This window comes from Chelon labrosus (genome assembly GCF_963514085.1).
Source record: "Chelon labrosus genome assembly, chromosome: 7".
Lineage (NCBI taxonomy): Eukaryota > Metazoa > Chordata > Actinopteri > Mugiliformes > Mugilidae > Chelon > Chelon labrosus.
The window spans coordinates 23,606,382-23,620,344 of record NC_140343.1 but is presented as its reverse complement, the minus strand read 5'-3'; the positions used below and the strand labels follow the sequence as shown (position 1 = coordinate 23,620,344).

At 41.1% G+C, this 13,963-nt stretch overlaps 1 protein-coding gene across 1 annotated transcript; it reads left to right on the top strand.

The window, feature by feature from the left end:
• The first annotated feature begins 4,440 nt into the window (after nt 1-4,440).
• s100p (S100 calcium binding protein P) lies at nt 4,441-11,958 on the top strand. Its single transcript, XM_084547722.1, has 5 exons — nt 4,441-4,738; nt 9,881-9,985; nt 10,067-10,237; nt 10,420-10,615; nt 11,398-11,958. Exons 1-5 carry the CDS (start codon nt 4,647-4,649, stop codon nt 11,680-11,682), a joined length of 849 nt encoding a protein of 282 aa, XP_084403848.1. The 5' UTR covers nt 4,441-4,646; the 3' UTR covers nt 11,683-11,958.
• Nucleotides 11,959-13,963: the final 2,005 nt, after the last annotated feature.

Here is a 13,963-nt window from a genome sequence, read left to right as displayed (position 1 = left end):
ATGATTCAAAGTCATGAGTCAATGATAGCAAATGCACCTGACACGAGCCTCAATATCATCACTCAATGAGATTTGAAACAGAATTTAAGAAGATTCAGTGTGTTAAGAGGCCGTGCTCCTGCACTTCTGGGAAAAAATCAAATTTTTTTAATTTTTTTTTTATCAAGAATCAGAGTCAAAGTCAAACTATAGAGAACACATGGAAGTTGCAGTTCACAACATAGTTTAGTTTAAGTCCGTATCATTTATTGATTCATTTTCTGAAGGGTCGCGGGGGGACTGGAGCCTATCCCAGCTGTCATTGGGCGAGAGGTGGGGTACACCCTGGACAGGTCTCCAGTCCATTGCGGGGCTAACACAGAGAGACAGACAACCATTCACACTCACATGTACACCTACAGCCAATTTAGAATCACCAATGAACCTAACAAGCTAACAGAAAGGCCCCAGTCGGCCTGGATTCGAACCTGGAACCTTCTTGCTGTGGGGCATCAGTGCTAGCCACCGCACCACTGTGCCGCCCTAAGTCCGTATCAGTTTTTCTTTTTTAAAAAAGTTGTTAAAATGATGTTTATATGGAAAATGTTACTGTCATCCCAGCTCTCCTCTAGGTCTGAACCTGACCTAGCAGTTAAATTGTCCTAGTTAAACACCAGTCTCCTAAGTGACTCCTAAGCCTAACCCACAAGAAAATTACAGAGGAAATTTAAACGTTACGTTAATGGCAAAAAAAGCATGTACAGACCCAAAATAGTCGCTCCATATGCGTGGGAAATGAACCCTCCACAGAGCTACTGTAAATGGTAACTCAGCTGATAATGTAATTACATGTGCTAAAATGACTTCCCAGCAGTCTGGATCATTCCATTAACGTTACCTCACTGTGAGGAGCCGCTAAGTCTGATCTGGACCATTAACACCAGCTGCCTACACTGCTCTGCCATTAGCACTCTTTCAAATGATCACAACGAATTCTATGCCTGACATGCTAACTTCAGTTGAATCTGTAGTAGACCACACTGTCTTGACGTCTTCACCTCACCTTTACATTTTCCTGGGCACAAGAGCTGACGTAATGATCAGTGTATTGAGTGGCTTATTGTTTTGTTATTATCGATGTTGGAATAAGTTTCTCTGTTATTTTAATGTCATAAATGTGTCCTTGGGCTGGTGGCCTGTGTTCTACCAGGATGCCTCTAACGTCCTCTAACATGACATGATACTTGAACCACTAGGGCGCCTTTAAGTAAAACTGTGCTGCGGACCCTTGACCTCCAGTTCCTGCCACTCTGTGCATTGTGCATATTTAATGTAGTACACTGTAGACAACTCATTGCAGCTTCAATGGGCAGTGTTTTGTAATGTTATTACAGCTATAGCATTAGCTAAAAGTAGACATCACTTAGCTACTCTGCAAATCCTCATAACTGCAACATCCCTTTCCAGCAAGACAACTTCATTCATGTTATATCTTCTCCGTTTCACTCCATGTTTTCTAAAAGCCTCCCCAATATTGTTACAAAAACATAAAAGCATCTTTTAAGCTAGACAAATAGAACTTCTCAACAATACCAGCATATTGATTTAACAAATCTGCACTTAATCAACTTATTTGCAAAGAATTAACCTGCTGACCTGGGGAGGTCTGACAAATTGGACCGCCAGGGAATCAACATTGCTTGTTTGGTAATCAACCTTATACACCGAAAGGGAGAAATGGCGCTGAAGGCATCAAAAATTAGCCAAATTGAAAGTCCAGCAATTACTTCTGTCTAGTTTTAGATATGTCTGGATTGTAAAGGAGCAGCAACAGAAACCCTGTCTCTTTATTTGAGTCACTTTTCAAAGGATTCAAATTGTGACCTTGCAGCTAAAAGCCTAAACCTTTCTCCAGCAATTCAGAAAATGCTTCCTAAAACCAGCCCGGTGGCATTAAACACATATTTCAGTCAAAAGGATGGTGAAATAAAGTTTATATGGAGAGAATTGTGAAGATGGCAGTGCAACATGAATGCTCAAACTGGCAAAAGTTGCACTTGGTGTTCACCCTTACCGGATCTACAGGCGGCCCAAGTTGAGCTGTGTGGAGAGGAGGCAGATGACAGTAGTGCTTTACCACACATGCATCTCCACTGTCCGACTGCTTTATTTCATAAGGCGTGCTCCAGCGATCTGATTCTAATCACGGCTGAGCAGCTGTGTCAGATTCCCTCTATCTGTTCTGCAGTCAGTCAAAAAGACAACTGCAGACTACACACACTGAACACATGCCATCCAAATCTCCTTCCAGAAACAGAGTCATTACATCACTGCTGGGATGGACACTGTGTGTGGCTATTTGTATTAGTCATGCTGTCGGTACAGTCACACTGTGGTGACCGGCCTCCCTCGCAGGGACAAAAAGCAAGTTCCCATAATGGAAAGCATTACATTTTAGGGCGGGGTCATGATTTAAAGTTAGCTTAAGTAGCATTTATGGTTATGGGTAAAGTGTGCACGTGTGTACAGGCATGTCGTGGCACCTGTGCTGTCGCTGTGACACCTGCCTTTCCCGCCTTCCAAAAGCGTCATGAGGTTTATATGTCAGAGAGAAACGAGCGGCTTAGCTTATGACCTGCTTGAGATGCAGCCATGCGTGCGTGGATGTGTGTGTTGGTGTGGTATGTGGCTGCGTAGACGCCAGAGGATGCCGTGGGGGACTGGTTGCAGCATGTGGACAGTATATGAAAACATGTACTACACGGCACAGTGTTTGACCACATCAGACAACGCTCCTCTTGTGGATTTAACAGTGCAAGACATGCTGCCCATGACCTTTTAAACAGTACTGTGAGAACTGAGAATAAATACTCCTGTGTATGTGTCCGCATAAAATATCCACGTGGAAACGCCTTCCCTTTTTGAACTTTCTGTGCCTCTCCCATTGCCCTGTATAATCTAATGTTTGGTGTAATAATGTGCCACAAACTGAAAATGCTGCATATTTCAGATATCTGTCGTCCATTTAAAGGTCAAATACACTCTCCTGTTGTCAGACTGTTGCAACCACAATGTGTGTGTGCGTGCCAGACGTTAGATAAGGCTGGATTCTGGTCCACCGACGAAGCAGAAGGTGATAGTGAAGTCCTTTCACATTGTATAATTGCCATTTTCTTTACATTTGTCAACCCTGTGGACGTTACCATCACAGGAACTGTGGGTACGTTTTTGTACCATGTGTCACCTAGTCAACACTAACTGCACCAAAGTCAAACTGTGCGTTTGTCCACCTGACAAAAATAGTAATAATAATTATTTTATTTATCAATGAAGCAGCTCCCAAGTAATCTCACTCTTAAAAGACAGTCATTTCTGTTGTAAACTACATTTAAAATGAATACAACAAAATTTAATGGGAGTTAGTTAATAAATAGCAGACTATTTAGCATATTAGCATAAATAGAAATTTATGTCCCAATTGATCAATTACCTTTCAACTTTAGCGCATTGTTCATATTTACATTGTTCATTTTGATGCCGGCTTACAGTTGCTTACAGTTAGCTTCGGGCCATGCTTTCCCATACTGCATACTCAGACCTGGAACAATAAATCTTTTAAAAATGTTGGCACTGCAAGCAAATTGCTGTAGCATAGTGCAACATCAACATTTGTTTCTGGCTAAACTTATCTGCAGCTAAACCTGCTAGCTAGATATTTTCTTGCTTCCACAGCAAAGAGAAAATAGACAAGCCTGTCGTTTTGCCGTCGGTGCTGGGCAGATTGGAGTTTTTATAGTTGCTGTATCATGTTCAGTTTAAAATGTCATTTTCTCTAAACCTATTTCTGTGCAAAAAGCAGAACACAGACCTCCTAGATGTGTTGTGACACTGCTAAATGCTGAGGAACCGCGATGCCTCAAGTGTTAAATGCAGCCATGTGCATGACCATTGTAAAGAGAGGACATGGATCGCCTCATGACAAAACAGAAGCGGCGTCCTTTAAATAATCTATTTGTGAAAGTATGACATTGCTCTCAGAGTGATTGCCCCACATGATTTAACATCGTTATTGACACACCGCAGAGTTTGGTTTGCAAGCTGTACGGAGACAAATACAGTGACAGTGGAGACATTACTCCATTGACTTTTACATTTTATTTTATTTTATTTTATTTTATTTTATTTTATTTTATTCTGCATGTACAAGTCACTCCCCTCCTCACTCTCAACTGCAACCTTCATCCAAACAGACCAGCCACCTCCCACATCCACACTGACAGATGCAGATTAGGTGACGTAAGCTCAGTTACAGAGACGTGACACCTCCACGGCGCTCAAAGGCAGAACCACACGGCTTCTGTCTCCTCAGCCATAAAGACCTGAGGGTTAGTACTGGGAGGATGGCTCCAGAGGATGGATCAGTAATGACTACTACCTGTTTTTCCTCAGCCTTTTGCTAAAAACAGCACATTGGCAGATTTAGCCACGAAACTTTTGACAACAAAACAACGTGTGTGTGGGGTATGAAGATTTCATTGTTTCTGATACTTTGTTGCTGCAGTCTTATTGTTGGGCTTCACCATGCAAGCTGAGGTCTGCTGGGATGTTCCCTTAGGCAGCAGCCACAACTATTAAGCCACTAAAAGGCAGATTTCATTCGTAGTTGGATGTGTTGTGAAGCACAAGGTGCCATGTTAGGGGACAGCCGCTCTGACAGTCAGACCGTTGACTTCTGCCAGACCCCATCGTCAGAAATCAGGTGAGCTCTGTTTCCTCATCACTTCTCACGTGGGACCTAAAAAATGTGAACTATGTGCTTGTAAAATAGGTCAAATGGTAAAGTTGAGCCATGCTGATGATTGTGTCCAGCTGTCGTGCTGTGATTTGAATCTTCTCGCTCCTTCTTTCTCTTGTTGTCTCAAGACGTGTACAAGCCGGTCAGGGTTTTGTGTTTAGGAGTAATAATTAGTATAGTCTAATTCTTATCGAATGCATGATGAACATACTTAAAAAAAATACTTTAAAAGGCGTGATCATTTACAAAAGTGTTCACGTTATAACATTAGCACACTGTCCCCATGCTTCCCCACCAAAACACACACACACACATACACCCTCCAATACAAATAGATGAACAAATGAAAAACCAGTTCCTTTTGACTTCAATATTTTCCATTAAGTTACACTTAAATAAAGAGTAATTATCTTAACTCTATCTTACTTATTAATAATTGAAATTCCCTACTTTTGCATGAACGTTTGTGCCTTCTTAGCCATCCAGTATGTAATAGTCAAAAATAAATAAATTAAAGCATATTCCTTTCAATTCTAAACATGAATTATCACTCCTTCAATAAAATAATTTATCCGTGCAATAAATGAAATAAAGTACCATTTCCAGTACAAATACAGGAATCTAATATAGGAAAAAATAAAACCACATTCATTCATAGCTACTCTCGTCACTCTTACATAAGCAATCCGATTTCTTCAAATAAGTTGAGGCAAACCTTTTCTAAGACTTCATCACTGTGAGGGCTGGGAACAGCTCCAGTTAACTTTAAGAGAATTATGAAAGTTGATTCCAGCCTTTTTGGCTTGTGACTCCTGCAGCCCTGTTGTCAAATGCCTGTGAGCCGTGAGCAAGCAAGCGGTTATGTTCCTTTGCCAGACATTCAGATATCTTTTCCTGGTTTATAAAAGGGTTTACGTTTTTTTTTTTTTTTTTTTATGTATATTTGACTCCCATCTCCCTGTGTTGACATGTCCCCACTACTGTTTTATCCCCTGTGTACACTTCATTGAAGTCAAACTGTCACTAAGCTACATCTAAGTATGCTGCTGTGCTAAACTGTGCTAAAAGGCCACTCTGTAGCAGCGTATACACATACAGGATTAAGCAAATATTGACTCGGGCATTCGTCAGGTGGTCCATCATTCATGGCCCTATTACTTTTATAGACCAGGAGAGTGTCATTGTGTGTGTATGTGTGTGTAATGGAGCATGCTTCAGTCAATATTTAGCTCTGTCATGTCAAGCACTCTCCTGCTTTGGTAGCCAGGTGCCAACAGCTTCCTGATGTTTTGGTCTCTTGCTTGTTTTGTCTTTTCGACGCTAGGTTGAGTCCTCCTGACTTGACTGTCAGTGAGGACTGTAAGTCAACAGTGTTTGGACAAATTTGAGCACATTCACATGAGTACAGACATCCCCCCGCCCACAACATTGTTGCAGGGGACAAATGGGACAAATCAGATGGTTGCGCTTTAAGCAGTGATGTAGTACAGTAAGAGCAATGTAGTCACACACACGGAGTGGAATTTGTTTCCAACAAAACAGCTCTGATTGTTGTAGGACTATCCAGTTGTACTATACAAATGGAGTTTCCCACTCATCCACAAGACTTGTGATCTTTTCTCTATCGGGTATTTAGTCCTTTCAATCTAAAACAAAGCTAAAACAAACAAGTGCACTTGCTTAAGGTGTCTCGAAATTGTTTTACCACTCTTTAAAGTGGTGTTTTATTACCGGATAATCTAGAAAAATTTAAATTAAACTTAAATTAATCACATATTTTGTAATACAGCAATTAAATTATGACCTGGGTTCCCCATAGGAACTTTAATAGAAACAAACTAAATATATGTTAAGTTACTGCTAATGCCATTTCTATAAACATATAAAGTATCTGGATACGACTGTAGAACGGTAAATTGTCAATAAGCCGATGGGTTCTGAGATTCCTCTGCAGCTTCAACTCAAATTTAAAGCATTAAACTGGCAAAACATAATTTGACTTTCATTCATTATAAAGAAGGCACAGGAAATGTGTTTTGTCAGTGTGCAGGGTCTAATGGAGCAAGAAGGAGCAACCACAGTGAACCGTTAGATGAAGAGCTGCAGGGGACATGCTGCACACAGCTCCTACATCAGTGCCCTGCTGTTCGCAAACTCGCAAAATCAGGGAAATGATGGCAAAAGTTTCCATATCAGTCAGGACTAAAATATTTTTAAGATTGCCACTTTAAGAGCCAATGTCTTTGTTTCATACTTGCATGACCACCTTGGGAAGTTGCGGCCTCTGACTTATCATTGTAGCTCCACAATTCCTGTCATTACTACGCTGCAGAAAATGTGTCTTCGCCCCTGGAGTTTTCTTTTATATTATGAATCATCTTGCCTTCCTTTCATTTGCAAGTACACTGGGGCTGCAGTTTCAGCCATCTAGTTTTCTTTTGGTTCTCATTTTTAGTATTTTCAGGTTAATCCGTGATTTAGATGCTGAACTGAGAAGAGTCGACTCTGTAGATGTGGTTTTTTAATGTCTGCTTTATGCATTTAGCCACAGGGCTGTCACACTTTCTTCACAAAACAAATTACTGGAATTGACGCCGTATAATGTCTCTTTCTTGTTGCACCAACAATGTCGTCTGACCTTCACAACACTGGCTTTTACGAGACAGTGAGGTTTCCATTTGGAGTTCTTAACCTGTAACTAAACGACAGCTATTTGCGTGCCAGCACATACAACTGTGTGTGCGTGTATGTGGAGTTTTTCCATCAGTTTACAAAGATCTTCAGACAAATATAACACTCCAAGACACACATGTTGACCTGTGCAGGCATGCAGCCAGTCAGCGCACATAAATCAAAGCAACACATCCTCAGAAAAGACACGTGCATACCCATGGTTACATTACACTTCATGTGTTTTCCATGCTAAAAAGAAGGCATGCGTGCAGTCTTGACCTCTCATCAAAAAAGCTTCCTCTGATCTAAACTTGGAATCCCAGGCCTTTTTGACACCTTGTGTGGCAAAAGCATTGCAGTTGCCAGCAGTATGGACATTTACAAAAGCAACCAGTGTCAATCTCCGTGCACGGTACTAGAATAAAAATATAGTTTCGATACAAATTCCACTAGTTGTGTTTTGTTACGGTGCTATGTCCTAAATGTGCTATGTGCTAAAGCGGGGACACATGACAAGGCTCTCAAGGGTCTCAAGGGTTTATTTCATTAAAAAGAAAAACAAAAAGGCAACAGGTGGGACATGGTGAGCCTCTAAGGGCTCTTCAACAAGGCCCTTTATTCAATCTTCTCAGGTGTGGTGGTTTAGGTGATTGAGCACAAGACACTTGCACAGCCACTGCAAGGCCAGTAGAGGTTCAGAGAGGCGCAACAACCGTCACTAAAGCAACACATTAAAAAAAAAAAAAAAAAAATAGGTGCTAAACTTCCAGTGTTTAATGTTGCATTAACAAAAACACCTTTGCATACATACCTTATGGTACTACTCCACACCTGGAATCACATATTCACGCAAAAGTTGCACACTAATATATTGCGTGTGATATTGCTTTGTGTGGAAAAAATGGCCTTTCCCATTCAAAGTAGCCCCTTGCAGGGGGTACTTCATGTCCCAAGGATATCTTTTAATGAACTAAAAGATGTATTTCAAAGACCATACCTAAACCAATTTCGTTCCTTCCCATGTACCAACATGTGTCGTAATGACAATAAAGAATCCTTGAATCCTTGAATCCTTGAATCCTTGAATACCAGTTCCTTTTAGGCTGTTTGTTGGGTTGCAAGGTCCTTGTTAACCACAGCACTAAAATAATCTGCAAGGTTTAAGTCCTCAGAAAGACGTATAAGATAATCATTAACCCCCAGACATTTCTTCTTTTAATCTAATGCCCTGAGGAATGTGTCTTTGGGCTGACTGCATGCAAAACTAATAGAAGGACATGTTTCACACACTATTAAAGCTGGGTTCTTCAAACACTAGGGAGTTTCTTCATTCATTCCTTTCTTAAGCCCAGGGGTTTAGTTGATTTGCATGAAACAGTGGGAAGCGGACATTAAACACTGACGTTTGTCCACTGTCAAACACTACAATCTAAAACGAACCAGTGTCCTATAATCCAACACAGCATCCGCAGAGCTTATTGATGACCGATGAAAGAGACCTGTTAAGCTTGGGTGGTAAATAACTGTGTGGCATGGTGGGTCTGCTCAGTGTTGACATGTTAACATACATACTGACAGCTGGGGTTGCTTTCACCTCTTGATGTTACAGTACCTACCTTCTGGCCATTCCCTGATATGTCTGGTGGTGGTGTTAGAAATGTTAGAGCCAAATGACATGCGTGTTTTGCAACTATTTACCATAATCCTGGAGTTCATTCATTCTGTTTTAGAAACCACACACCAGATTAGAATAGATTTCTATGCATATAAAACAAGGTCCAAATCATTTTAAAATGTGTCATGTGATTTTCTCTTTTTAGAGTCACAGGTTTGTAGTTTTAATATAAATCTCAGCCAGCTTTGAATTACCAAATGTTTTTTCAAGATAAAACTTAGTTTGCCTGGCTCTTAGATGAGATGACAGCCTGCACTCACATCTGCATTATTGTTTTAAAATTGTGAAAATTGAAACAGATATTCCCACCAGTTGCTGTTTATCATGATCAACCTCATCTCTCCTATTCTTTCCCAGTTTTGGTGCAGACATTTGAGGAACTTAGCTTGGTTGTATTAATTTTCCTGTATCACCATGTCTTGGGATTTAAATTGTATTTCTAGACTGTTATTTTCTTTACTGACGAGATGGTCACTGTACGAGTTCAGGATATTATATAGTCAAAAATTCTTGATGAGATTTTACTAAGAAGTGCTACACACTGGTTGCTGACCAGTCAGAGCTTTTTGTCTTTCACAAACTGCGCAATGTGATCAGGAAGGAACTGCCAAAGACCAAGTACTGGAAACAATAAAGTAAACAAACAACAGACCAGCCTAGAAATATCTTTAACTGTGTCCCGAACTGGTTGGACGACAGAAATCAGATCCTGCAGGGTCTTTTGGTTTTTTAAATAATAGTTTCCGTATGTCTTGCAGGTGGGTCAGCTCTGGCAGCGACGGTGGACTACAATTAACACATTCCTCAGAGAAAATGTTTCTATGGGCAGGAAGTAAAGCACCAGATGGAAGAAATGACCGCAAGTAGGATTTTATCTTGTTTCACTTGTGTTTGGAGAAATGGCAAGTCTTCCAAGACGGGTCTCCAATTTGAACCTTTTCCAGATCCTTCTACCAGAGGATTCGTGAGTATGAGGTACTGGACAAAAAGAAGACGGTGACAGCTCTGAAGGCAGGAGAGGACAGAGCCATACTGCTGGGCCTCAGCATGGTCTTCATCTCTGTCATGATGTACTTTGTTCTAGGAATCACCGTACTACGCTCTTATTCTGACAGGTAATCAACAGTGACAAGCTCATCCTGTGCAACTGCACCTTGCATACTGTGCTTCTTTTGCATTTTACAGAAATCAGTGGGAAGAAAGGCTTGAGAACATTGTAAGCAAAAAATCTTCTCATGTAAAATTATCCGCTGGCTAAACTTAAAATAGATATCGTTATCTTAATCATTTTCTACAGTGTGTGGACGGAAGAGGCCAGCTGCACTATTGTGAACTCCACTATTGTGTGGGACGTGAACTGTTCATATAGCTGTGGAACAGAGTGCTGGAAGCATTCCCGTTATCCTTGTCTCCAGGTCTACGTCAGCCTCAACTCCTCAGGAAAGGTGGTACGGTTACTGCACAACGAGGAGACACACGAAGCTAATCCTGAGGTACTCAATACTTGCTTCTGCCGCAATTGCTGTATTGCAGTTTTTTTTAACGTCTTGTTTTGAGAGAATAACTATAAACAGCCTGTGTCTTTATATGCTTTATACTTCAGCCACAACATTATGACCACTGACAGGAGAAGTAAATAACATTAACCATCTTGTGATAATACAGTGTTCTGCTGGGGAAACTTTTGGACCTGGCATTCATGTGGATGTTACTTAGACATGTACCACCCACCTAGACCAGACAAGACCAGACACCCCCACCCCATAGCAATGACACTCCTTGATGGCAGCAGCCATCCCCAGCAGGATGCAGCCTGACACAGACACACACACAAAAATGGTTTAGGAACAACTCAAAAAAACATGAAAAACAGGACAAGGTGTTGACCTGGCCTCCAGATTCACTAGATCCCAAAATGATCAAGTATCTGTGAGGCCTAGAGAGGCCCCTCCCCTCAACCCATAGGACCCAAAGGCCACCAGAAACAACATTCTGTTGCCAGACACCACAGAACACCCTCAGAAGGCCCATGTCCATTCTCTGATGGGTCAGAACTGTTTTGGAGGCACAAGGGAGACCTACACAATATTAGGAAGGTGGTCATAATGTTATACCTGATCGATGTAAACAAAAACCATTGGAATGAGAAAATGTGCGGTTCCTGAAATGATCATGGACAATCCTAACAATATGGATTGTCACAGCAGCAGCAGCAACAAGTTCCACCAGAACAAAACGTGAACTTTGATCAATTTTTTTCTCTCGTCTTCTTTAGTGTTTCTACATCCCAAAGTGCCGCAAGGACTACGCAGCCACCCATGCCATTGTACTGAATATTTCTGAGCGTCTCAGGTCTCAGCACACTATTCAGTGTTTCGTGGACCCTACACACAGAGTGGACAGTGCCATCCTGACCCAGATGTACAGTCAAGGAGCCGTCTTCCACTCCCTGTTCTGGCCAACCTGCACCTTGATTGGAGGAACCATTATCATTGCCATGGTGAAGCTCACCCAGTACCTGTCCATCTTGTGCGAGAGCCTGAGCCGCATGAAGAGGTGAAGGGTTGCAGGGCCACGAGTTGAGTTGGAGGCTCCCGTTATATGGACAAGGAGTCCTCAGGCCTATTCTGCTTTCTGTGGCTTTACACATTGCCTGGAGTTGAATGAGAGAATTTATACTACACATCTCACCGCTTGGAAATAGCAAAAGACAATTTCCCTACCATTATTTATAACACTTTAATATATACCAATCTGACATAATATTATGACCACCTTCCTAATACCATGTGCCTCTGAAACTGTTGTGACTCATCAGAGAACGGATATGGGTCTTCTGAGGGTGTCCTGTGGTGTCTGGCAACAGGATGTTGTTAGTGGGGGCCTTTGAGTGGGTTGAGGGGAGGGGCCTCTCACAGATACTTGATGAGTTTAGGATCTAGTGAATTTGGAGGCCACCTTGTGCTGTTTTTCATGTTTTTTTGAGTTGTTCCTAAACCGTTGTGTGTGTGTCTGTGTCAGGCTGGATCCTGCTGGGGATGGCTGCTGACATCAAGGAGTGTCATTGCTATGGGGTGGGGGTGCCTGGTCTGGTCTAGGTGGGTGGTACATGTCCAAGTAACATCCACATGAATGCCAGGCCCAAGAGTTTCCCAGCAGAACATTGAATTATTACAAGATGGTCAATGTTATTAATGTTATTAACTATTAACTGAACATAATGTTGTGGCTGATCGGTGTAAATATCGTCTTTTCGATCCATCTTTTCCATCTTTTTCTTTATAGTGAACTAGCATAAGAGACCACTGGCTATATCTTTACATTTACAGACATGAGTGTAGTTGCATTTGTCTTCTCATCCAACAGAATGTCAAATACTTAATAAGAGGCCCTTTTAAATTGTAGTTTGATACCAAAAAGGACATTTAAACCTACCTGGGCTCCCATGCCGCTAATGCTTATATGTCCTGTGCCTTAGAAGAGCCTGTCTGGGGTCTATATAATAAAGTTTAACTGATGTTAAAACATGTGGATGCTGACGCTGAACTGTTTCCTGAAATGTCACACAAGTGTATTTTTTATGCCTTTATGTCATGTTTACTGAAACATTATTTTTTATTTTTTTTTCCACAGTAGCTATAAATTAACCTGTTAGCTAGCCTGTGACAGACATTTTTAAGAGTTTTCCTATTGCCATTTTGGTCAATGCAATTTTATCCGTCTTTCTCAAGCTGCACAGTGTGATCAGGAAGGAAGTGCCAAAGACCAAGTACTGGAAACAAGAAAGAAAACAAACAATGGCGTAACACTAACAGACCACTCTAGAAATATCTTTAACTGTTTAACTACATTCTCTAAAATGTGTAGTTGTCTTTTTTTAAACAGGCAATTTTTAAGGGATAGAATAAAAAAAAAAAACACATTAAAATTCTGATTTTATTTTTGTTTAATTTCAGTCCAATTGTGTGCCATGACTGGAAATAAATTATGTTCCTGAAAAACCTATTTCACCTAGAGTTACACTTTCTGATTTAAGTATTTGTCCTCGGTACAAACATGTGTATGGCCTTGTAGAAAAACTCCTTTAATTCATTCCCTGCCACCTGCTGTATAATATGAAAGGAAATGTGTGAATCGTGTTTTACATTACATCAGTATTCTTTTTACTTGTATTTCCATTTGACATTGCTGGGTTGCAGCTGAAACAACAAACCCAGCCTATTTCTTTAACATTTACAGTAACTGTGTTGTGTTGGTGTATTGCTGCTTTCTGTTTGTCTAATATTATAGTTTCCAATTAATTTGTTAAATATGCTGTTCTGCCAGTAGACTTGTCCATGAGTATACACAAAAAGTGGAAGCAATACCCCCAGAGACACAAGGTAAGTATTTTCAAAATAAAACAGACAAACTGCAAAGAGTGAAACAGAAACTATTCTTAGACAAAAGGGGGAGATGCAGACAGAAAGGTACAGGACTTTGGAGCCTATCTCAGCTGTCATTGGCGGGGAACACCCTGGACCGGACGCCAGTCTATCGCAGGGCTAACACAGAGAGATAGACAACCATTCACACCTATGGTCAATTTAGAATCAGCAGCATGTCTTTGGACGGTGGGAGGAAGCCGGAGACACAGGGAGAACATGCAAAATCCACACAGAACGGCCCCAGTCAGCCGATGGCTTTGAAACCAGACCCTTCTAAATTCAAGCTTTGCACATTCACAAGGTCGCACTTTTGTTTATAACACCGCCCTCGAGTGGTTTTTCAGTGAGCTGCAACTTAATTCTGATCAGAATCAGAATGCCCTTATTGTCCTTGTACGTTGTGGTTTTGTGAAA